This window comes from Colobus angolensis, unplaced genomic scaffold, assembly GCF_000951035.1.
Source record: "Colobus angolensis palliatus isolate OR3802 unplaced genomic scaffold, Cang.pa_1.0 Scaffold13, whole genome shotgun sequence".
Classification (NCBI taxonomy): Eukaryota; Metazoa; Chordata; class Mammalia; order Primates; family Cercopithecidae; genus Colobus; species Colobus angolensis.
This window is the reverse complement of record NW_012114252.1, coordinates 19,447,026-19,471,057: the sequence shown is the minus strand read 5'-3', so window position 1 is coordinate 19,471,057 and position 24,032 is coordinate 19,447,026. Positions and strand designations below refer to the sequence as shown.

General features: G+C 37.0%; 1 protein-coding gene across 1 annotated transcript in view; it reads right to left on the bottom strand.

Annotated features, from left to right (window-relative positions):
- The window catches only part of MYO16 (myosin XVI), a 653,675-nt gene that overhangs the window by 224,870 nt on the left and 404,773 nt on the right, over positions 1 to 24,032 (bottom strand). The window contains exons 21-22 of the mRNA XM_011933947.1: positions 20,257 to 20,329; positions 5,149 to 5,301 (exon numbers count right to left, since the gene is read on the bottom strand). Coding sequence (XP_011789337.1) covers positions 5,149 to 5,301; positions 20,257 to 20,329 — 226 coding nt within the window. The remainder of the gene's footprint in view (positions 1 to 5,148; positions 5,302 to 20,256; positions 20,330 to 24,032) is intronic.

The window sequence follows — 24,032 nt, the reverse complement described above, 5'->3', positions numbered from 1 at the left end:
AGCAGAAGGCAAGAAATAACTAAGATCAGAGCAGAACTGAAAGAGAGAGAGACACAAAAAACCCTTCAAAAAATTAGTGAATCCGGGAGTTGGTTTTTGAAAAGATCAACAAAATTGATAGACCACTAGCAAGACTAATAAAGAAGTGAGAAAAATAAAATAGACACAATAAAAAATGATAAAGGGGATATCACCACCGATCCCACAGAAATATAAACTACCATCAGACAATACTATAAACATCTCTATGCAAATAAACTAGAAAATCTAGAAGAAATGGATAAATTCCTGGACACATACACCTCCTAAGACTAAACCAGGAAGAAGCTGAATCACTGAATAAACCAATAGCAGGCTCTGAAATTGAGGCAATAATTAATAGCCTACTCACTAAAAAAAGTCCAGGACCAGACGGATTCACAGTCGAATTCTACCATAGGTACAAAAAGGAGCTGGTACCATTTCTTCTGAAACTATTCCAGTCAATAGAAAAAGAGGGTATCTACCCTAACTCATTTTATGAGGGCAGCATCATCCTGATACCAAAGCCTGGCAGAGACACAACAAAAAAGGAGAATTTTAGACCAATATCAGGGACCAATATCCCTGATAAACATCGATGTGAAAATCCTCAATAAAATACTGGCAAACCTAACCCAGCAAAACATCAAAAAGCTTATCCGCTAATATCAAGTTGGCTTCATCCCTGCGATGCAAGGCTGGTTCAACATACGCAAATCAATAAACGTAATCCATCACATAAACAGCACCAAAGACAAAAACCACATGATTATCTCAATAGATGCAGTAAAGGCCTTTGACAAAATTCAACAGCCTTCATGCTAAAAACTCTCAATAAACTAGGTATTGATGGAATGTATCTCAAAATAATGAGAGACATTTATGACAAACCCAAAGCCAGTATCATACTGAATGGGCTAAAACTGGAAGCATTCTCTTTGAAAACTGGCACAAGACAGGGATGCCCTCTCTCATCACTCCTATTAAACATATTGTTGGAAGCTCTGGCCAGGCAATCAGGTGAGAGAAAGAAATAAAGGGTATTTAACTAGAAAAATAGGAAGACAAATTGTCCCTGTTTGCAGATGACATGATTGTATATTTAGAAAACCCTATCGTCTCAGCCCAAAATCTCCTTAAGCTGATAAGCAACTTCAGCAAAGTCTCAGGATACAAAATCAGTGTGCAAAAATCACAAGCATTCTTATACACCAATAACAAACAGAGATCCAAATCATGAGTGAATTCTCATTCACAATGGCTATAAAGAGAATAAAATACCTTGGAATTCAACTCACAAGGGATGGGAAGGACCTCTTCAAGGAGAACTACAAACCACTGCTCAGTGAAACAAAAGAGGACACAAACAAATGGAAGAACATTCCATGCTCATGGATAGGAAGAATCAATATCGTGAAAATGGCCATACTGCCCAAGGTAATTTATAGATTCAATGCCATCCCCATTAAGCTACCAATGACTTTCTTCACAGAATTGGAAAAAACTACTTTAAAGTTCATATGGAACCAAAAAAGAGCCCGCATTGCCAAGACAATCCTAAGCCAAAAGAACAAAGCTGGAGGCATCATGCTACCTGACTTCAAAGTATACTACAAGGCTACAGTAACCAAAACAGCATGGTACTGGTACCAAAACAGAGAGACAGAGCAATGGAACAGAACAGACGCCTCAGATATAACACCACACATTTACAACCATCTGATCTTTGACAAACGTGGCAAAAACAAGAAACAGGGAAAGGATTCCCTATTTAATAAACGGTGCTGGGAAAACTGGCTAGCCATATGTAGAAAGCTGAAACGGATCACTTCCTTACACCTTTTACAAAATTTAATTCAAGATGGAGTAGAGACTTAAATGTTAGATGTAAAACCATAAAAACCCTAGAAGACAACCAAGGCAACACCATTCAGGACATAGGCATGGGTAAAACACCAAAAGCAATGGCAACAAAAGCCAAAATTGACAAATGGGATCTAATTAAACTAAAGAGCTTCTGCACAGCAAAAGAAACTATCATCACAGTGAACAGGCAGCCTAAGAGCTGTCCTGGCCAACATGGTGAAACCCCGTCCTTGCTAAAACTACAAAAATTAGCCGGGAATGGTGGCACGCATCTGTAGTTCCAGCTACTCAGGTGGCTGGCTGAGGCAGGAGAATTGCTTGAACCCAGGAGGCAGAGGCTGCAGTGAGCCGAGATCGTGCCACTGCACTCCAGCCTGGGTGACAGAGCGAGACTCTGTCTCAAAGAAAGAGAAGAGAAGAGAAGAGAAGAGAAGAGAAAAGAAAAGAAAATCCAAAGACTGTAATTGCCTGAGAGCTGTATTGGTGAGATCACTCCCTTTCAGCCAAAGGGAATGAAAGCTAATAATGCCAGCCACGGGACACGCACCCTCCTGGTGGGGCTCACACAGCAGAGCATGCTCCTTGAAGATACTCAGCAACAATGACAGCCACCTATAAAACGAGAAACCAAATAACCTCCCTGGGAAGGAAAGAAAGAGAAGGCCCAACGCGGTGGAGAATGGCACTAGAAAGGAAGTAGGAATACCTTCAAAAGCAAGCTCACCCACCTTAGCAAGTTACCTGACATCAGCAATGCCTGGAGAGACTGCTGTTGCCAACACAAAAGTGTTTTTGGATAAAAGAATTTGAAGAAAAAAGGCCCTTATTGGGAGGACTGGCTCAACAGGAATTTCCATAGAGTACATTGCAAGAAGTTCAGAGTAGCCGGGGGCCCCCATGAGGAGTCCCGTAAAGAAGCTGAAGGTGAATAAATATATATGTATATTTATATATAAGATATATATATAAACATTTATTTTTATATAAGATATATAATATGTAAATATATAATATGTAAATATATAAATTATATATGTGTGTGTGTATATATATATACATATATGAGAGCAGCCCTAGAAGAAAATGGTCCGTGTGAGAAGTTTCCAAGGATTGGTTCCATCTGTGATGTCTTCAAAATCAAACAATTCTTTATATCAACTAATAGCAAGCTATTTGCTGAAGAGTAAGTAAAATGTTGATATTACAATACTATCCATCATTCCTTCATCTATTGATCTGAGCATCAGGTCATGATAGCTCTGCAAATGCTGTTACAGATTCACATACAAACATACACAAGACACACAGCAGCAGGACAAATGAGCCATAGCAAGATTGTCTGCAAGTCTGTTTCTGTTTCAAGGGCAGTGACAGATGTCTTCTCTGGGGTGAAAATATTCACTTGTTTGGTAAAGTGGTCAATGTGTATTGCAGTAACTCAAAGACAGGGCCCCGAATCAGTATAAAGATGATAGACATTCTGAGAGCTCACGGATTCTGCTCCAAAAATCAACATGATGTTCGCCAGGGATAAGGTGGTTGATTACTAGCAACATTTTTGAAGCATTATTATTTGTATGTCTTCAAATTAAAAACAAAATCTTGTATGCTATGTTTTCTGGATGTCTGAAATGAAACAATAAAAGAATGGGGCGATTAACCTTTTAGACTTTGAAAACTTGTGGAAGTGCCTAAAAACAAAAATAGAACCTGGGGAAATAAGCCATAAGAAAGGCATTAATCGGCCGGGCATGGTGACTCACGCCTATAATCCCAGTACTTTGCGAGGCCAAGGCGGGCGGATCACGAGGTCAGGAGATCGAGACCATCCTGGCTAACATGTTGAAACCTGGTCTCCACTAAAAATACAAAAAAATTAGCCGGGTGTGGTGGTGGACGCCTGTAGTCCCAGCTACTTGGAAGGCTGAGGCAGGAGAATGGCGTGAACCCGGGAAGCAGAGCTTGCAATGAGCCAAGATCGCGCCACCGCACTCCAGCCTGGGCGACAGAGGGAAACTCTGTCTCAAAAAGAAAGAAAGGGATTGACGACCTTCAATTCCTTTACTAGTAAAGGGTTAGAAGAGATTGCATGGCCCCACTCCATGTGAAAGGTGGTCATAGTTTCACCTTCATCAGATACTACAGAGTGCAACAAAATGTACTAGACACTTGGAGGATTTGGTAAAAATCTGGATCAACCCCTCCCCTCAGGGCCAGGGACAAATAGGTAATCCTTGAAATATAAATATGGCCCATGCAGGTTTTCATTCTGATGAGCCCTGGTTAGCAGTGGAAGAGAACATGGCAAGCTGGAGAGAAGGTGCTGGATGCGTGAGGCTTCCCATATACAATTAAGTATACAGTCCTGCCAGTTTGAAGACATTTTTAAACCTTAAGTAATTATAGGCTCTGTATGTCACTATGAGGGCTTTCTGGAGGAAGAGGGCTGTAATTTTAAAAAAGAAGAATGCTGACAAGTTACTAGCAGGAACAAGAATGTGTTAATCAGAAAAATTTATAAAATAAAGTAATTCAGAAATCTATCTTTATGGAAAGAGAGACTAAGAATGACATATTCTCCAATTAGCTGAACGCTGTCTGTTTTCAACAACGTCCATGTGTCTTGGAGATATTGTGAGTATATCCATATAATGTTTTCTTATATTAGTACATTGCAATTGCTGTTTATGTGATAGATTTTGGCTTATATGATAGAGACACAGGGTCAAAATGTTTTTCATTCCAAAGTAGAAAAAATAAAGTAAACTATAAACACCTGCAGATGCCGTGAGACTCTTAATTTAACTGATATTATATATGTGTTTATATGTTATTCCTGCCAATTTTTCCAAATTTAAATCTTAGAAACTTTGAAGATAAACTAACAAAAAAGATTCTGGTGAACTTGTTTTATGGTGTGATTAATCTTAGGTATTATTTTATAAAAAGTCCTTGTTTTTTTTTTACAATAGGCACTTATTATTGCCAAAAGGAGAGTTTTAGTGATGTTGAATAAACAGTATTGAATATTTCTATATCAAAATGATCTGATATTTCTTGTCCTTTTAACGAATTGGTGATGCTTCAAATGCCCTTTCAGAAAAAGATAACTTGTGCACCTCAATAGATTTTGAAAAATTATTGCAGAACCTCACATATAAAGATATCTCAAAAATAAGGCCTCCTGAAAGAAAATTATTTGTCTCCAGTATATTTAAATCCATGTATCCTGTTAAGTATCTAATTATATTATATGAATACCTGGAAAAAAAAGTCCAAAACTCCATTCTGGTTACCAGGAGAATATGCTGTTTCCATGGTAACTCCCTCTTGTACACATTCCACTTGCTCGTGGAGAAAAAGCACTTCATTGATATAGTGGTGCATCTTCTCATTGGTCATGTTGACACAAAGCTATTGTGGAGAAAACAAGAAAACATTTCACAAGATAGTATAGCAGTGCATATTCACTTGTTCAATGACAGTTTCAGATTGGTAAAGTATTCACTCAGGGAGGTTCCAATCAATTAGTCTATCAAAATAAAGCATGACAACGTTGCCTGAGAAGTCAAGTTTCAACTGAAGTCCAGTAATGGACTTGCACATATTTCACAAGTCAAATATGTCTGATACCATATCATCTACCTATTCAAAGTATGTTAAAAACAACAAAAAGTATGATTACAATATTAACTTATAAATGTCAACTCTCAAATATATTTGAGCACTTAAAATATTTCCAAAAGGAAAATATATTTGAGCTCTCATTGGGAAACGAAGATAAAGCTGGGTTTGCCATGAGATCCCAGAGAAAAGAGAAGCATTTCTTGAGGGCCTCATTTCTGATTGCATATTAGTGATCGGTAAGAATGAGTGTGGCGGTTCTTTCAGAAACAGTAACCACTAGTCAAATCATTTTATTGTAGAAATTATTTTCTTTATCAGAAAATTTTCCACATTCCTCCAACTGTCAATTTTTCTCTTTCCACAAGACATTCCCACGAGGAAACAAATATGCTATTTCTTAATCTTAAAAAAATAAAACTTTATTTATCTTAAAGTATTTAAAAAACTAAACCATAACTCAAATCTAACCAGCATAAAATCTGACTTCCCCTCTAGTCTACTATCCTACTTCTCTGCTTCCTTTCATATCAAAACACACACACACACAGCTGATTTCTACTTATTATCTCAAATTCTTCTCTTCCCACTCCCTCTTGAAACCACTCTAATAAAACTTTTGACACCATGGCGCCATCAAAATTGCTTTTGTGGAACTCATCAATGTACACATTTCTTTTTTTTTTTTGGAGACGGAGTCTCGCTCTGTCGCCCAGGCTAGTGCAGCGGCACGATCTAGGCTCACTGCAAGCTCTGCCTCTCGGGTTCACGCCATTCTCCTGCCTCAGCCTCCCGAGTAGCTGGGACTACAGGCTCCCGCCACCTCGCCCGGCTAATTTGTTGTATTTTTAGTGGAAACGGGGTTTCGCTGTGTTGGCCAGGATGGTCTCAATCTCCTGACCTCGTGATCTGCCCGCCTCGGCCTCCCAAAGTGCTGGGATTACAGGCGTGAGACACCGTGCTTGGCCAGCAATGTGCACATTTCTAAATCCAATGTTCAAGTCTCACATTTGTTTCTCTTGACCCATCCCCACCCCAGCATAATTTGACTGAGTCGGTTTCTCTCCTTCCATGGAGCACTTTCTCACCTGTCCTCCAGGACACCACACTCTCTTGGCTTTCTAGCTCACTGGCTGCTTCCTCCCTATCTCCTTTCCCAACTCTTTACGGACTCCTGGCCTGCTCATGTTGGAGTGTCCAGGGGCTGTGTTTGTGGGCCTTGTCTCTTCTCTGTCTACACCCACTTCCTTTGTGAGTTCACTCAGTCTTACAGACCCTCATGCTCCCTCATCTGCACCCTAAACCATTATGTTATACTAGACAAAATTTAAAGCTGCTTAGAATATGTAGTGCTCAGTAACTAAAAATAATTACAGATCAATACTTATTTAGATGGAAACAATTGATAAAACATTTGAAAGAAAATTAGATCTCATCTGCAAGGGGAATAATATCTACGATAATATTTAATGAGAAATATCTTGCATTAATATAAACAAATGCCAAAGCTTTTGTTAAAAATCAACAAAATATTAGCCAGGCGCAGTGGCTCACTCCTGTAATCCCAGCACTTTGGGAGGCTGAGGCGGGTGGATCACCTGAAGTCAGGAGTTCGAGACCAGTCTGACCAATATGGTGCAACCCCGTCTCTACTAACAATACAAAAATTAGCCTGGCATGGTGACGGGTGCCTGTAGTCCTAGCTACTCAGGAGGCTGAGACAGGAGAATCGCTTGAACTCGGGGGGCGAAGGTTGCAGTGAGCCGAGATCACGCCACTGCACTCCAGCCTGGGTGACATAGCAAGACTCTGTCTCAAATAAATAAAACAAATAAAAAAGACTGGAAAAAAAGAGCACAGAAAAGAAAGAACTTCCTGGGTTCCCCTTTTCCACATACCCCAAATCTTCTCCAAGTCTGATGTCATCACAACACCTGGGAAGTAGGAGCTCCTTCTAGATGTTCCGGTCCTGTTGATGGGCACTCATGTCCTCCTTCTAGCCCATATAAGGACAGCTTCCAATGAGCAAAACAAATTACCTTCTCAAGTGACCAGCACCAGGTCACTCCATATTCTCCCAAAGGGAGCTCCCACTTACCCTTAAGGGTGTGGCTAGTAATGTATTGAGAATTACATGCACCTAGATGGAAAAGGGCATTTTCTCAAAAATCCAGTTACTTGGGAGAATGGAAATTTATGACGTGAAGAAGTCTCAGGGGGTAACTTCAGAAGTAGGGCATGAAGAAGTCTAGGGCTAACTTCTTCAGGGAAGAAACAAACATATCAAAGAGCAGAACACTGGTGTGAACACAGAAGGGAGGGTGGCGTGGGACTGGGTGGATTTGCTGTAAAGTTCTAGTCTTCTTGCCAGGGTTAGAATGTTGTGCGTAGGTGTAGCTAGCTCAAGCATCTTCAGAAACGGGGCGATTAGAGCATGAGACGGCGGCAGGCAAGGGGTTCCTTGACTGAAGCAGAGGTCCTTACAATCTGATGGGGTTAGTTTAATGATGAATGCACATGGTCTTTTTCATTATTAACATGACAGGTGGAGAATAACCATATAGTAGACACATACCAAACAAAATATTAAAGTAATAGCCATATTAAAATAAGATCTGAATATCACATATTGACATTCAAATCATAAGAAAAGTAATTCTTAGCTTCAGGTCAAAAAATGGTGCTCCATGACTACCACCCTTCCCAATGGTTTTTCTTGTCTCTCTGCCTTCATGGTAAAAGATGGTTTCTTAAATTCAGTGATAAATGAGTTTCTGTAGATAGAAGTTTCCCTAAAGCATTCTATTACAACATGAAATCTAAGTTAAAAATTAAAGAAGAACCTGCCATGTTGTGGTGGTCCTAAAAGTCATTTTAAACCTAAAGAACTTAAGAGGATTTGTATAAACCAGGAGACTCTCCTGGTATGGCCTTCTTCCCCCAGCACTCCCTCTGTGGTTACTGGATTTTCTTCCTTGTATATTATTTGCCCAGAAAGTAACTAGAATTTTTCCCCTCTGTCTTCTGGCAACTAGATTTCAAGAGAAATGCACAAAGCGGGAAGTCCCTTACCTTTTAAACTAAGTGTTTTTTAGGTAAACTCACACTTCAGTGCTCATTTCTCTTAATTAAAATAGTCGCTTTGGATGAGAACATACCATATAAAACATTTAATTTTAAAGGCGCTGTTGTTAAGGCAAATACGATTTGAATATGGACACAAACCAATAAATTCTGCACATTATAGCTGGCAGAGGGAGGAGTGGCATTCAGTATCTAAATATCATACGAAAAATATTTTCTTTCTTGTAACTGATACAGTCTAGCACATTTATCCTCCTGAATTATTCCATGAAAACCAAGTGATGCCAGGCGATCCAGATCTTCATGATCAGTTTCTATGTTTATCTTATCCTACAGGGCATAAATCTCCAGTAATGGTTTTGGAAAGAAAAACCATTTTCCATGCAACTATATAGCATCTGTCCACAATTGCATCCCTACTGTTAAAGAAATACATCTGCTTGTCACTTTCATTTCAATCATAAATAAAAAATAAAATTGTTAAAGAGAAATAAAAACTGTCCAAACTATTTCACTTTGCTTCAGAAATAATATTTTGATGCATTCCTTTAATAATTTGTTAAACTCCAATAATAAGGTAATTTGGTTATAAAGGAATAATAAGTGCTATAAAATTATTAAAGTTTGGGGTGAAATATTTACTGAAAATGTACAGAAAATAAATGACTTCTTTTATGGAATGAAACCATTGGAAAATATTCTTTGACTATATGATACATACAATTGTAACTTCTCAAGTTATTATTAAAAATACATTGAATCATCTAAAAATTAACACAAATAGGTCCGTCCTTTACCTCAACAATTTGACTGTTTATGGATAGTGTGCTTAAGTGGAGTACATTTTCGGGAACAAACTGCTGAGAAACAAATGTTGAATCCATGAAAGAAGGTAATATCTATTACTGTGCGAAACGATAAGAAGTTTGATAAAAACGATTCCAAATTTTAAAAAATCAGTGACTGATTATTTCTAAGACATACCCACATTATATGACATTTTGTTTTCCTCTCATTTGGAGAGTGTCTAATTGAAAACACTTAGATGGACACGGATGACTCTAACATACTTCATACAATTCTTTCGTTATTTTGCATTCAGAGTAGGTTGCAGCTCTGTCGGGACAAAACCTGCTTCCGATCACAGTCTGAGTGTACCCTCCTGGCCTTGACCGCCCTCCAGAACGCGACCTCTGTTGCGTTTCGACTGACCTGAGGCTTCTCATAATAAAAAAGATACTGTAATTGTTTTTTTCTTACTGACACTTTACTGAGTCGAACATTGGCTTCACTGAATTGATGCCCTGGTTTAATCAAAGCAGTGAAACCGAGTGTGAATGTAGATGAAACCGCGGCAAATACAAGGATGGGAAGAAGTGAGGGCTCCGGTTTCTTCCTTTTTTCCACAAAGGTCTAAAGCAATCTACCGAACTTTGGATACCAGAAATGGATGTGGCCTGTGTCTTTGGATAGAGCAACCCAATTTATTCCTCTCCTGGTCAAAATGATTGATAAAACCTACAGCTTCTCTGTTGGACTTCTAGCATTGTTAAGCTTCAGCAGCAGCTGTGAGTTCTTTTTGTGGCATAGGGTGATCTTTACAATACACCCGAACCTTTTATTGAACCTCATGTTCTTTGTGTTCTGGGGGAAAAAAAAAATCTTAAAATAAATTATTGAAATCCCATAGAGAAAATTCCAGCTTCTTGTGTAAAACCAAGTAGCCTGTGGACTGATGTCCAATTTGTACCTTTTATTACGAAGGTGCCTTCTGGAACTGAATCTGTATTTGTGTTTCCAACAGCAGAGAGTGATGTGGAGTGGTAGTGAGTCACTGGAAACAAATGTAGTTTAAAGCAGAATGTTTTTCAAAATAATTTTTGTGTAATGTGTCCATTTTTACTTAAAGTTTGCCTTCATTCTACATTGTTCAAAGCACTCACTGTTTGAACCACAGTTAAAATATAGAAGTACTGTGGCATGAAATTCAAAACCACTAGAACATGTAGCTAAGGTTAACAATAGGAACATATTCAATATCAGATACCTCACTGAAAATTTTAAAAATGTACCCCACAAACCAAATGGTTTTGCCAAAGTCGTGGATAAAACCTTATTCTTCATTTATTTTCACTAAACTCTGTATGTGTATGTGCATGTGCACATGTGGGTGTGTGTTCCACACAATCAGAGAAAGATAGCGTGAAGATTTTTACAGGCAAATCAGTTCGTATACCTAGAAGCATAAATCTGCATCAATCATAGGCATCACTGGCTTCAATGCAAAACAACCATTACTTTTTCAAATCTACCTATTGTAGAGTTGTTTTGGGGTTCAATTAGATCTCCGAGTATTCCTCAGAGTAGACGTGAATGTGGGTGAAAGCTGAGTATTCATAAATGCTCATGAATAATTACCAAGTAACCACTTAGATAGTATTTGCTCTTCTCTAATTAAAATACATGCTTTGTACATGAAGTGCCACTGCTAAGTGGTTTACTAATAAAAATTATGCACCCCTGGAACACACTCTTTAGGAACGGAACCTTACTGCTTATCCAGATGGCTCATCATTTGTATTAATGACAAACATTTCTTGAGTAAATTTTCACCAACTGTTCTCCCTGTATTTTTATTACTCAGTGAAACATATCTGAAACAAAAATATAATAGAGCATGGCATATACATCACAGAATTAAAGTAGGAGATTAATTAAAGCTGACTCCAGCTGAAGGCAGAGCCCCGGGCAGTGATTCGCAATCCTCTCTGCTCACTGGAATTAACTGAGGAGCTTTTTAAGAAAGGCTAATGTCTGTGCTTGACCCCAAACCAATTAAATTGGAGTGGGGTGCAGGCATTGAAATATTTAAAAAGCTTTCCAGGTGATTCTAATGGGTAGACATGATTAAACACACTGAGACAGATCATAGAACAAAGAATGCACTATGCATTAACTAATTTACTCATTAGTTTATATATATGTGTATATATAAGATATTAACATGTATGTGTTCACATAAGACAGAGAGAGAGAGAAGGAATAGTGTTAGATTTAGATATTCAGCATTCCTGAAATATGTTCAGCAGAACACTAATTGTATGAGACTTTAATAGCTGTTGTCTAAAAACCCCACATAAGCAGAAACCCATTGGGGAAACATGGAGTTAAGTTAATAGGCTTCTCTGCAGGACTTCTTGCGGACTTGAACACGTCAAGCATACTATAAACCTCAACTATTTGAAGATTACCTCGGGGCTCACCAGACTGCTCCAAGTGGTTCTCCGACAAATCAATTATCCCTGATTTCCATATATTGCCTATGAAATGGCAGGTTCAGGAGGTTGGTGAGGCGACAGCATCTCTGTTGTCTATTTCAGTTTTAAAAGTCCAGTTTATTTTGTCTTCTCGGAATCTATAATTGTAGAGGCCTTTCTTTCCTACCATTCTTATTTGGGAAAGGTCATGTTTCCTCTTTTTCTAGCACCATCACTCTTACCTTGATAGAGGATACCACGTCTGCTGATAAGCTGACCTTATTTTAAAAACAGAGGACTTGGGGCCTTGGTAGTCACTTGGTAGCCACAACAGAGAAGGGTCGCTTTCTTTACCAGACACCCGCATCAGGACCTGCAGTCAACACCCAGGAAGTGAACTGGGCACACATTTGCTACCACCAACAGCTACCACCTGGCCCAGGCTGCCATATTTGCTTTTGTTTGTATTTCTTTTTTTACCCTTCTATTTCCTTTTCCCCTTCTCTTCTTTTTTTAAATTTTTTATTTTGTTAAGTTACTATTTCTTAAAGGAATCAATCATCTTTCCTTCTCTGGCTTCCCTTATATATTTTAAAAATAAAGTATATATAACAAATTTTAGGCAAATATGAATTTCAGTTACTTCACATGTATAAAGACATTGTTTTACACAAATAAAAAACACTTTCTCTTTTTACAACATTTATTTGATTCTGTTACTAAGAACAAAAACAATCTAGTATTTTGATGGGTTTAATTCATGACTATATTCTTTAATGTAAATAATTACTACTTTGGGATTTGAAGAATTGGTCTTCAAAAAGGAGTCTATCTGCTATAAACTAACTGGCTAAATTTATTGACAAATCTGATATAATAATATGCTAAGATCAGGATTGAAAAACCCCAATTAAAAAAATTATTTTTAGATATTTGGTATGATACTTTGTACGTAAAATATATCCCTCAATTTAAATAGAAGCCATGCCTAAAAGTTAGAAACATAACCTCTGGTTAAAACCCTTATTTTAGAGCTTTAGTCACTCCATCAAATTGCTCAATGGTTTTTTTAAAAAGTTTGTTTTCTTGTTTAGTAATAAACTTCTAATCAATATGCTTTCTTTTTTCACATAAAATTATTCATATAGTCCAAAACCAATGATTAATATAAAATTTCTACCAAAATAATAAGCCTTTTTCAAATAGTTGTAATTATTCAGAATTAAATCCAAAGTTTAGAGGTTCTGAATGACAAATTGACAGCATGGCCTGTGCTAGATCAGCTCCTGGGGCCTCACACATCTGCCTCTGAATTCCCACTGGGCCTCACAAAACTTGTGGGGATAACTCTTAATTTTCTGAAAGAGCTGTTGTAAGAGTTAAAAATTATATAGAACAATAGTCTGACTAATAGTAGGAGCTCAAGAAATTGTAGCCATTATCAATTATTAGCACAAAACTACATGAAAGCATTTTCCTAGTTTAGGTATCTGGGATTGGAGCTTTACAGCTGGACAGCCACAATGATTAATTTAAGCCTTTTCCTGGTCATTAAAATAACTCAACTCACTCTTCTATAAAGTAATCTGATAGATATTTTCAAATGCATTAATTCTCCTTATTAAGCTTTGGAACATTTCCTTTTAATCATCCTGGTACTCTACAGTGAAAAAAATATACCTGTATTATGTAACTTACTTATTTATATTAAATGGATTTGGTGATAAATTCCACAATGTAAAAAAATAATGGCACATAAAATTTATGAAGAGTTTATTGTTTCTACACATAATAGAATAAATAATATTAAGTCCTAAGAGAAATACAAACAAAAGGGGCATCAAGTGAAGTTTAGAAATTAAAATTTTAAACTTAAAATTTTAAGTTTAGCTTTGTAAGAACCTTTGGAACTGAAAATAGCTCAAGTTATTAAACCTGAATTCAGACCCTGGTTTTGTGAGAACTTCTATGAGCTACTTAATTTATTTAAGCTCAGAAGTAATATTACTTAACTTACAGAGATTTTGAGGGAAAAATCATTAAAAGTATAGTTTGTATGCTCAAAATTCTTAATTATGTTGCCACTACCCATTTTATTTCTCTAAAACAAGTTTTTGAAGACTGTTATTTAAAGAAGACCAATAATCATGCTATCTATAAACACAGAATCCAGTGTCATTGTAAGAGGTATATTATACTAGCATCTCATTATTTAATTATTCTATTTGTTTTTCTGTAGAAACCTGAATAGCATTATGCTAGAGTTCTGATATGTAGTGAAAATAAATGCATTTTCTTGTTCAAATTTTTAAAAACATCAGATCAACAGCTGGTAAGTCCCTGAAATGATTTTGGAAAGTTCAACATCATTGTGAAAAGGAGATACACAGAGTAGAAGATGCTTTAAGATAGGGGTAGATATTTAACACATGTATGATTTTGAAATCTACGTGTGAAACAACTGAAAATAATACTTTATCATATTTGTGTATCAACTGATCAGTGGACAAATCAGTATTGATATCTAATAGCAATCACATGATGCAGTGTGAGTAAAATTACATGGATCCTGTCCCATACTTAGACCAATATAGCAGCCTTTCCCCATATAAGCATCCCACCAGTCCTTTTCCCATGATGTCCAATTAAAATCGGTCCTTCATTATCAAGAGGTAGACTCAATTTACCCTCATCCCTGAAGCTGGGCATGCTTATGGTTGCTCCAACCTATAGAGGAAGTAATGCTATGTGACCTCTGAAGCTTGGTTATCAAAAAAGCATCCAGCTTCTATATGTGTTTCTCCTTTGGGGAAGCCACTCTAGAAAAATCAGCCAATAAACTGCAAGAAAGCCCTAACTAGTGTGTACACAGAAGCCACAGGGAGAGACCAACATGGAGAGACCAACGTACAGAGACTTACGCAAGGAGGAACTGAGGCCCCTAGCCAACATCCAGTGTCACCCTCCACATTTGTGACTGACGGAAGCTTCACATGGCATTTGCCTCCAACACTTCAGTCATCTAGCTAAGGCTCCAGATATGACGGAGCAGAAACAATCTGTCTCCGTATACCCTGTTCAAATACTTGACCCAAAGAATTGGTGAGCATAATAAATGTTTATGTGTGTCATTAAGTTTTCAGGTAATTCATTATAGAATCATAAATGCTGCAATACTAAAAAATACCTAGGACTGGAAAAGAGAAGAATTGGTGCAGAAGTGGCAACATATTATCTGGCTAGACAAAATCTAATTTATAAAAAAGGAATTTGTCCTTTTAACATTTGTACCATACCTGCCATACCATAATGTCTGTGTAAACTTTAGTGCCTAGAACAGGGTCTGGAACTTGGGGCATAAACAGTATATGTTTATTGCATGAATGAACCCTAGATTACTGATGCAACTAAGCCAGAAAATGAAACCTACCATGTACTGCTAGCATGCACTTACAAAACACAGACTGTAGCAGCCTCAATTTTCTCATCTGTGAAATGTGAAAATGCATGTGAAGAGTGTGTGGGAAGAGTCTCATTAAGAGAAGTTAATTTACTATTCCACTTTTCTTTCTATCATCTCTAGCATCATGATTTCACAATGAAGGGCGTTAAAATATTTCTTGAGGTTGTGACTGCCAAATTATATCGTATCATTTCATAAAACTTTAGAAGTCAAAGTATCTCCATTTTTCCAAACTCTGAGCACAAAGGTCAAGCCCAGGTCATCTGAAGTGCCCAGTAAATCTCAGCTGTTAGAAAACAGTCTGTAAGCAGGGAAATGATTTGAATTCTTGACAAGTCTGATGAAATTGATTAGATAAAGCCTGGCTTGAAGACAAATTACATATCACAATATTTTTTCTTTTATTTGAGACAGACTTTCACTCTTGTTGCCCAGGCTGGCGATCTCCGCTCACTGCAACCTCTGCCTTCCAGTTTCAAGCAATTCTCCTGCCTCAGCCTCCCAAGTAGCTGGGAATACAGGCACCCACCACCATGTAGGCTAATTTTTGTATTTTTAGTAGAGGCAGGGTTTCATCATGTTGGCCAGGCTGGTCTCGAACTCCTGACTTCGAGTGATCCGCCCGTCTCAGCCTCTCAACATGATGGGATTACAGATGTGAGCCACCGCGCCCAGCCTATATATATCACAATTCTATCTTCTGCAAAGGGAGCTTTTATTTTGAACAAATGTGTTCTGCCTCCAATTCTTCAATTCTCTAAATTCTTCCAGTGTTTTTCTTTTTCTTTTTTTGGCATGGTCTTGTTCTGTCACCCAGATGGGAGTGCAGCAGCACAATCTCGGCTCACTGCGGCCTCAACCTCTCAGGTTTAAATTATATTCATGTCTCATCCTCTCGAGTGGCTGGACTACAGGCGTGTGCCACTACGTGTGGGTAATTTTTGTATTTTTCGTGGAGATGGGGCTTCAGCATGTTGGCCAGGCTGGTCTCAAACTCCTGGTCTCAAGTAATCCACCCGCCTTGACCTCCCAAAGTGCTGGGATTACAAGCACAAGCCACTGCACTTGCCATTCCAGCATACTGTTAATATGTAATTTTACTAGACATCATGACTTTAAGAGATTCACTACATGGCTTTGCATGTATGTGTTTAGTGGGAGAATGTAGGGAAATTATTTGTAGGTTAAATTATTTTCATGACTTTGCTCGTTGGTGCAGAACTACAGCACGCAGAGCTCTGTAATAACACGTTTAGAGAGAATAAATTCTATCATTTATTATAGTAATACTTGTATAATCTTAAATTTTTCTCACTGATTTAAAATGGCATATGATGAACTATTTTAAACATATACAATCATGAAGAGAACAATGTAATAACCTCCATCAACCACCAACTAACTTCAACAATCATCAATAAGTACCAACCTATGGCCAATTCTGCTTTTTCCATTTCCTTATTGCCCTCAATGGTGGACTCATTTGAAGCAATTTGCAGACGGTATGTCCTTAAATCAGTAAATACTTCAGTATAAGTCTCTGAGATACAATAACTTAGAGAAACACATTTTTTTAGTATCTTTATCATACATAATCCAATAAATAATAATTTTTAAAAATTTCATTAACTGTCCAGATTTCACATTACTTTAATTGTAACTTTTATACATAATTTAGCACATTAGGGCCCAAGAATGCCCACACATTCAGCTGTTGTACATGTCTTTAGATAGCTTTTAATCTACAGGTGCCCTCCTTTCACAATTTTTCTCTGCATTTTATATGTTAAAGAAGTCAGTTGTTTGTCCTGTACAGTTTTCCACACACTGAAAAGTCCTACTGGAAGTACCAAACTACTGAGCTATGTCAACTATATTTTTTACACTAGTATTGTACTTATTACTAGAAATAATTATGAATAGAAATGATTTGCTAATTCTGCTATGGTCTGAATGTGTTCCTCCATCATTCCCCAAAGTGATGGGATTAGAAGGTGGGGCCTTTCGGAGTTGATTTAGGTCATAATGGCGCCACCATCCCGAGTGAGATTAGTGCCCTTAATAAAAGAAGCCCCAGAGAACTGCCTTGATCCTCCGTCATGAGTGGATGTGGCAAGAAGGCAGCATCTACGAAGCAGAGAGCCCTCACCAGACACCAAGTCCACTGGCGTCTTCATCTTACATTTCCTGGCCTCCAGAACTGTGAGCAATACATTTCTGCTGTTTATCAATGACCTCCTCTAAGGTATTTTGTTATAGCTGCCTGAATTGACTAAGATGAAGTCAGAGAAAATGGGATTAGAATTTCCTATTAGCTGAAGTATCTCATCTTTTAGATGAGAGTCCATTTAATCTTTTGGAGCTACTAGAGGAGACTGAGGTTGGAAATGCTGAAGTTTTGGAGTGTTTCTTAATATCTCCTCAAATGTGTCCCTACTCTAAACAACTGTCAAGCTTCCTGCGGAGGAACAGTTGTCGAGAAATACATACATTTATTCCTGAACAAGAAGAATCACTATGAAATCCACTATGAAGACTTTTTTCTTATGAGTTTATTCTTCTTTAAACTTCAATTGAAAACATGCTCGTTGAACTTCTATTCTATACAAAGCACAGACACAATTTCAACTCTGCAGGAGTTGACATTCAAGTGAAGAGCTGATGGATGGGTCGATAAGCTCAAAACAGAATAAAATACATATTATTAAAGCACTAATATTCTTCTAGGTTTGATTCTGAATACAGCATTGATTTGTTAAGCGTTTTGTTGCAAGTTTGTAGTGGAATAAAAGACAAGAAAGTCCAGCTTCTGTTAGCAACACAGAAATCTAAAATGTATTGCTCAAACCAATGGTCTTAAAAAAAATTACATGCAAATTTGCACTTGTCAAAAGATGAGATTTGTACTTATCATAAGATGAGATTTGCACTCATCACAATGTAAATAATTTTATTCTTCTAAATGACTCCTACTTGCTTTTGTACACAATAGCAAAGCAAACCAGTTAAAAATTATATATATATATATGTACACACACACACACACACACCTGTGTGTGTGTATTTCAATTTTTTTTTCAAAATTTAAGTCCCAGAATTGTTCTTGAGATTTTTACACATAAATGCCCAAAGGTAGCTTTTGGCATTTAATAGAGACTGATTCTTTAGATGTGAAAGAAATTGCCATTCCTATTATACAGAAATCTCAGGCTGTAGATGTATTTCAAAATAAATCATAAAAATATTTAGCAAAAGAAGTTCTAATAAGGGATGTACATAATTGTAGTAAAATAAATATGTTTCAGTAAGAAAACAACTTAAATGTTTTGCACATATTTGTCATTAGCACTCTCTACTGATAATTATATCTGGGTGTGGAGCTGCAGCTTGTATGGCAAGTCCCTAGTAGACTTTAGAGGTCATGATTCCATCTGTAAGTTCTACATGTCGCTTACCAGGAGATGGATAAAGCACAGAATCTCATTGCAGACATGAAAGCTTGCCTGTTCTCTAAGATAATAACCTAAGGAATCTCTACTGATGCCAGTCAGCTTCAAACCCTTGAGCTGAGAGATGTACCTTCATAAGCACCCTGCAGACCCACATATATTGTCATATATTCTACCGGTCACACTTAACTGCTTTCTGCCTTATGTTCGTCACTACTTTTCTCACAATAAGCACTAAAAATAAACACATGAAGTCTTTCCTTTTCTATTCATCCACAGAAAACTATGAAAGGAGAAGAGATCTATGGCCTCTACAGTTCTAGTTCAAATTAGACATTTTGTAAAGTTTTGTGAAGAACATGGTTCATGCTGACTCACCCCGGATTAGGTAAGTCAGCATAATTAAGATCTAAACACAGGATGATACAGAGCTTTTCTGAAAATAAAACCGGCCAATTTTTAAGTTTTTAAAGTGTTCCCATTTGCGACAGTCATGGGTAGGTATCCATCATTTCTTAATCATATACAGTATGAGAGTAACTGACACGAGAACCTCTGTTGAATCATGTTTAATCTCAGAACTCTGTAAGTCTATTAACCTGATTTTACAAACAAGAAAACCGAAGTTCACTCTAGAGTCTTCATCTTGGCCAAGAAATCGACGCTAGTCAAAGTCACAGACGTGCATCTCAAACACATTCTGTTTAATTGTTTATCCCTACCACACTACCCACGTTAAGAAAATAAAGCTAAACAAATTACATGGTTATGAAAATTCCTCCCAAATGCTATGGAGTTGTAATTCTTCCTGTAATATAATCGAGCTTGGTTTTCTATTTTTTCATGTTTACCTTCCTACAGGTTGACTTTACCCCTCTGTTTGATAAGGAGAATTGTATTTCTATTGTCTTTATTAACACTTGGTTTTTAGGTATACTTAATAAAACTATTCATGTAGTGCTATTAAGATGCCTAAATAATTTAATACTTTCAAAATGCCCCAAATTATAGATGGATTAAAAACAACCCATGCATCTCTAATGTATTTTTATGATTTTCCAATAGTCCTATGTATGAATGTTACATAGAGATGAATCTACAAATAACATCATGTAGCATAATAGAGCATTTTCAATCTGATGTTTGGCCAAGGTTTTTGAAAGCCTTCGCATTATTTCAAATATTCATTTTCTCCCTTCTCTCTGACCTAGTTGAAATAGCATTTCCATTAGCATAACCCTGGTCTTCATCTTGCATTGTCTTTTAAAACAAGTGATTCTGCTTTCAATGTGTGACTATGCCAGTTGTTTACAAGATCACATAAAATGATTAATATATTGATAAACCAGAGATATTAATCTTAAAACATGAGAGTAAATTATTTTAATTCCACACTTGTTAAGTAGTTACACTGTCTTTACAGAATTAAAAACAGAACTTAGTTTTAAAAAGCCATTCAAGTTCACACAATTTTAAAAGAAAGACTACTTACTTGTTCAAATTCATTCTTTTGAAACTCTTCAAAACCAAAAATGTCCAATATTCCAATATCCAATGTCTGCATGCTGAAAGAAAACAATACACCAGGATAAATGGGCATCCTTAAAACTCCTTCATGACCCTCTGCTCATTCTTCAGGTCAGAAGAATCCAGACACTTAGCACATTGCTGCCAATTTGGACTAAAAATATGAAATAATTATTTTAGAGTCTCATTAAAAAAACTCTGAAAGTTAGTCCCCCAAAAGTGTTATTTTAATGCTTTGATTCAAACACATGCACATTTATAAAAACACATCCTCTTGTAAATCTGTTTAAGTTCCTTATAGATGCTGGATATTAGACCTTTGTCCAATGCATAGTTTGCAAAAGTTTTCTACCATTCAGTAGGTTGTCTATTTACTCGGTTGATAGTTTCTTTTAATAATCTGTACAACAAACTCCCATGATGCAAGTTTACCTGTGTAACAAATCTGTACATGCACCCTTAAACTTAAAAATTTAAAAAAACAAGAATTTGAGGCCAAAAAACCCGAAAACCACATTGATTTTAAATTAAAAACGTACCACTATGTGGGTGATTTAATATTTGCTTATCTGAAATAATCCTTGTTGCTGTCTCCTTAGGTTGGACTTCTTTTCCTTTAAGGAACTGAACCTACATGTCAAGTGGTCCTCACTAGCTGTACTTGTGTCTTCTCAGGCTATGTAAGCAGTAAGTCAGAATTTTTTCATCACACCCAAGTGCGATGTAAGGTAAAACACAGTTAAGTCACACACGTGTTCTTTGATGGATCAAATTTAGTCACTTTAAAAATTCTTCCAGAAGCAATTCTTATAAAAGGAGAATGAAAAAAGTAGAACTTTTGAAGGATAATTTAAATAAATTGATCTTGTTATTCAATGTGAACTATCACTCTTAGAAACAGAATTTACTACAATTATCGATGATAAAAATCTCAGATGTCTGAGCCCACTTGGTAAGCAAGGAAAGATGTAAGACAGGCCCAAGTCAGTGACAGCCGCTCTAGCAACGGAGATCAGGTGAAGAGGGTCACAGGGAAGGCAGGGAAGGGCAGCATGGGTGACGCTGGCATGAGCCTGCTTCTTACAAGGAAGCCCAGAGATAATTCTGGAATTTCTGGGAGGGCACGTACCCCACCTGTTCCACATCACTGATGTATAGTATGAATGGGATAAATGCTGTACTAATTTTCTGCCAATGGGTACACTGTTCTGTTATTATTATTGTGCTTAAAGGGTCAATATCCATTATTTGGTTGGTTGTTAAACTGGTATTTCCTTGCTTTTTCCAAACTGCAGAACCAAACTGGCAAACACCTCAGTCTTCGCACTGTATTTTGTTTTTCACATACAGTACATAATTATAATCCATGAGGGTCTATAATACATCGCTTCAATGACCATTTTTTCTCTAAAAATGTAGTCATAATTCTATAATATCCTGCCTGTAATATCTGTTGTTACATGTGGTAGAATATAAGCTTCCTAAGTAGGAGGGAGAGAATTTTTTAAAAGCTTTCACACAAATTTCACATGTTAAAGAATATAATACAAGGAGAGAAAAAAAGGAATCATTCAATATATTTTCCTAATTGACTTAGTTTATAAGAAGAAAGAATAAAAATAGCTTTATAACTCATAGTATGTCCAAATAAATTCTACATGGATTAAATGCTGGAACAAGAAATTAAAATGGTATAAGAAAACAAATGTGATTGTTTTTTCTGATTTCAGTTTTGGGAAAACTCAAAATAAGTGTTTTAAACGATTGAACACTTTTCAACTATTAAACACTTATTCAACTATTAAACTCCTTTGCAGGATAAGTAATATAAATAAAATTGTTTCTGTTAGAGGTAAATGTTAGGTAAAAATGTATTGCGTCATTCGTTTTGGTCGGTACTTTTCAATTTACTGATACATCTCTCCAGTTTTCTGTTTACCATCCAGCATCCACGCATCCTCCTCTCCATCCTGCTGGCCTTATGATATGCACAAAGAGATGTTTGGAATGATGTTCGTTCAGTGCTAACAATGCTGCTGAGGCTTAGGGTGATTTTTTTGTTTGTTTTGGTCATGTGTGTGTGTCTGTGTGTGTGTGTGTTGGGTGTGTAGCAGGGTGTGGTTTGGTGTGTGTGTGTGCTGAGTGTGTAGTGTGGGGGTGTGGTTTGGTGTGTGTGTGTCTGTGTGTGTGTGTTGGGTATGTAGTGGGGTGTGGTTTGGTGTGTGTGTGTGCTGGGTGTGTAGTGTGGGGGTGTGGTTTGCTGTGTGTGTGTGTGTGTTGTCTGTGTGATGCGCTGTATCATTTTTCTTAAAGTAGTTCAGTGATAAAGTTTGTCAGACTTTGGAGATGTTCAGTCTTGGGGTAGGTTTAAATACTTTTTGGTTGGTTAACTTTAGACAAGTTACTTAAATATTTTGAACTGGAGTTTCATCGTGTATACAAACAGGAGACCAAGTAAAATTTGTCCACCTAGATCATTGCTAGAATTAGAGGTGATACGAAGTTCCAAAACAAATAGCTGTTTAATATAGAGTTTCCAAAATGCTACCTCTTTTTTTAAAAAAAAATTTTTTTCAGTATCAATCTTATTAAAATTACAAAGAAATACAATTTGAAAAAATTAGAATGAGAAAGATATTTTCCTATACACTTTTTCTGATAGTTTAAATTGGTAGAGGCTTCCTCAAAAACAATTTAGTTATAAAGCTTTGCAATATTCATATCATTTGAACCAGTACTTCCATATATAGGAACCTATTCAGGCCAGGCGCGGTGGCTCAAGCCTGTAATCCCAGCACTTTGGGAGGCCGAGATGGGTGGATCACGAGGTCAGGAGATCGAGACCATCCTGGCTAACATGGTGAAATCCCGTCTCTACTAAAAAAAAAATACAAAAACTAGCCGGGCGACGTGGTGGGCGCCTGTAGTCCCAGCTACTCGGGAGGCTGAGGCAGGAGAATGGTGTAAACCCGGGAGGCGGAGCTTGCAGTGAGCTGAGATCCGGCCACTGCACTCCAGCCTGGGCGACAGAGCGAGACTCCGTCTCAAAAAAAAAAAAAAAAGGAACCTATTCCAAGATTTTCAGAAATGCTTTTGAAGACTTATAAACAAGGATGTTCATTGTTATCTTAATTACTACAACTACAAAAAGAAATATTTATTTATATCCCACATTGAAAACACAATTAATTAAATAGCATGGACCCTATTATAAATTAAGAAAGCAATATATAAATTCTGTATAAATAATAACCCCAATTATATATCCAGAAGGCCTGGAAAGAAATAGAGTGAGCCTTGAAAAAGGAAATGGAGACATTGCTTTGTTTACTTCTTTTAACTATTCTCAATTTTCTAAGGTTTCTATATTGAAACATCTATTTTTATAACCAGCAAATATTTCATTGATGTGTATATAAAGGTAATATGAAAACACAGAAAATGTTCATGAACAACATTAATCCCAAAACAAAAGCCAGAAACAAAATGTATACACCTTTAGTATACTTAAAGTATAATTTGAACTATGTTAAAAAAGAAACTTAAGACACAGGAAAAATAAAGTCTATGTTAACAGTACATGTAATAAGCTGGTAGACCTGGAGGTGATTTCTTAATTTCCTAAATGTTCTATACTGAGTATTATAAGAATATTTATAGGCCGGGCGCGGTGGCTCAAGCCTGTAATCCCAGCACTTTGGGAGGCCGAGACGGGCGGATCACGAGGTCAGGAGATCGAGA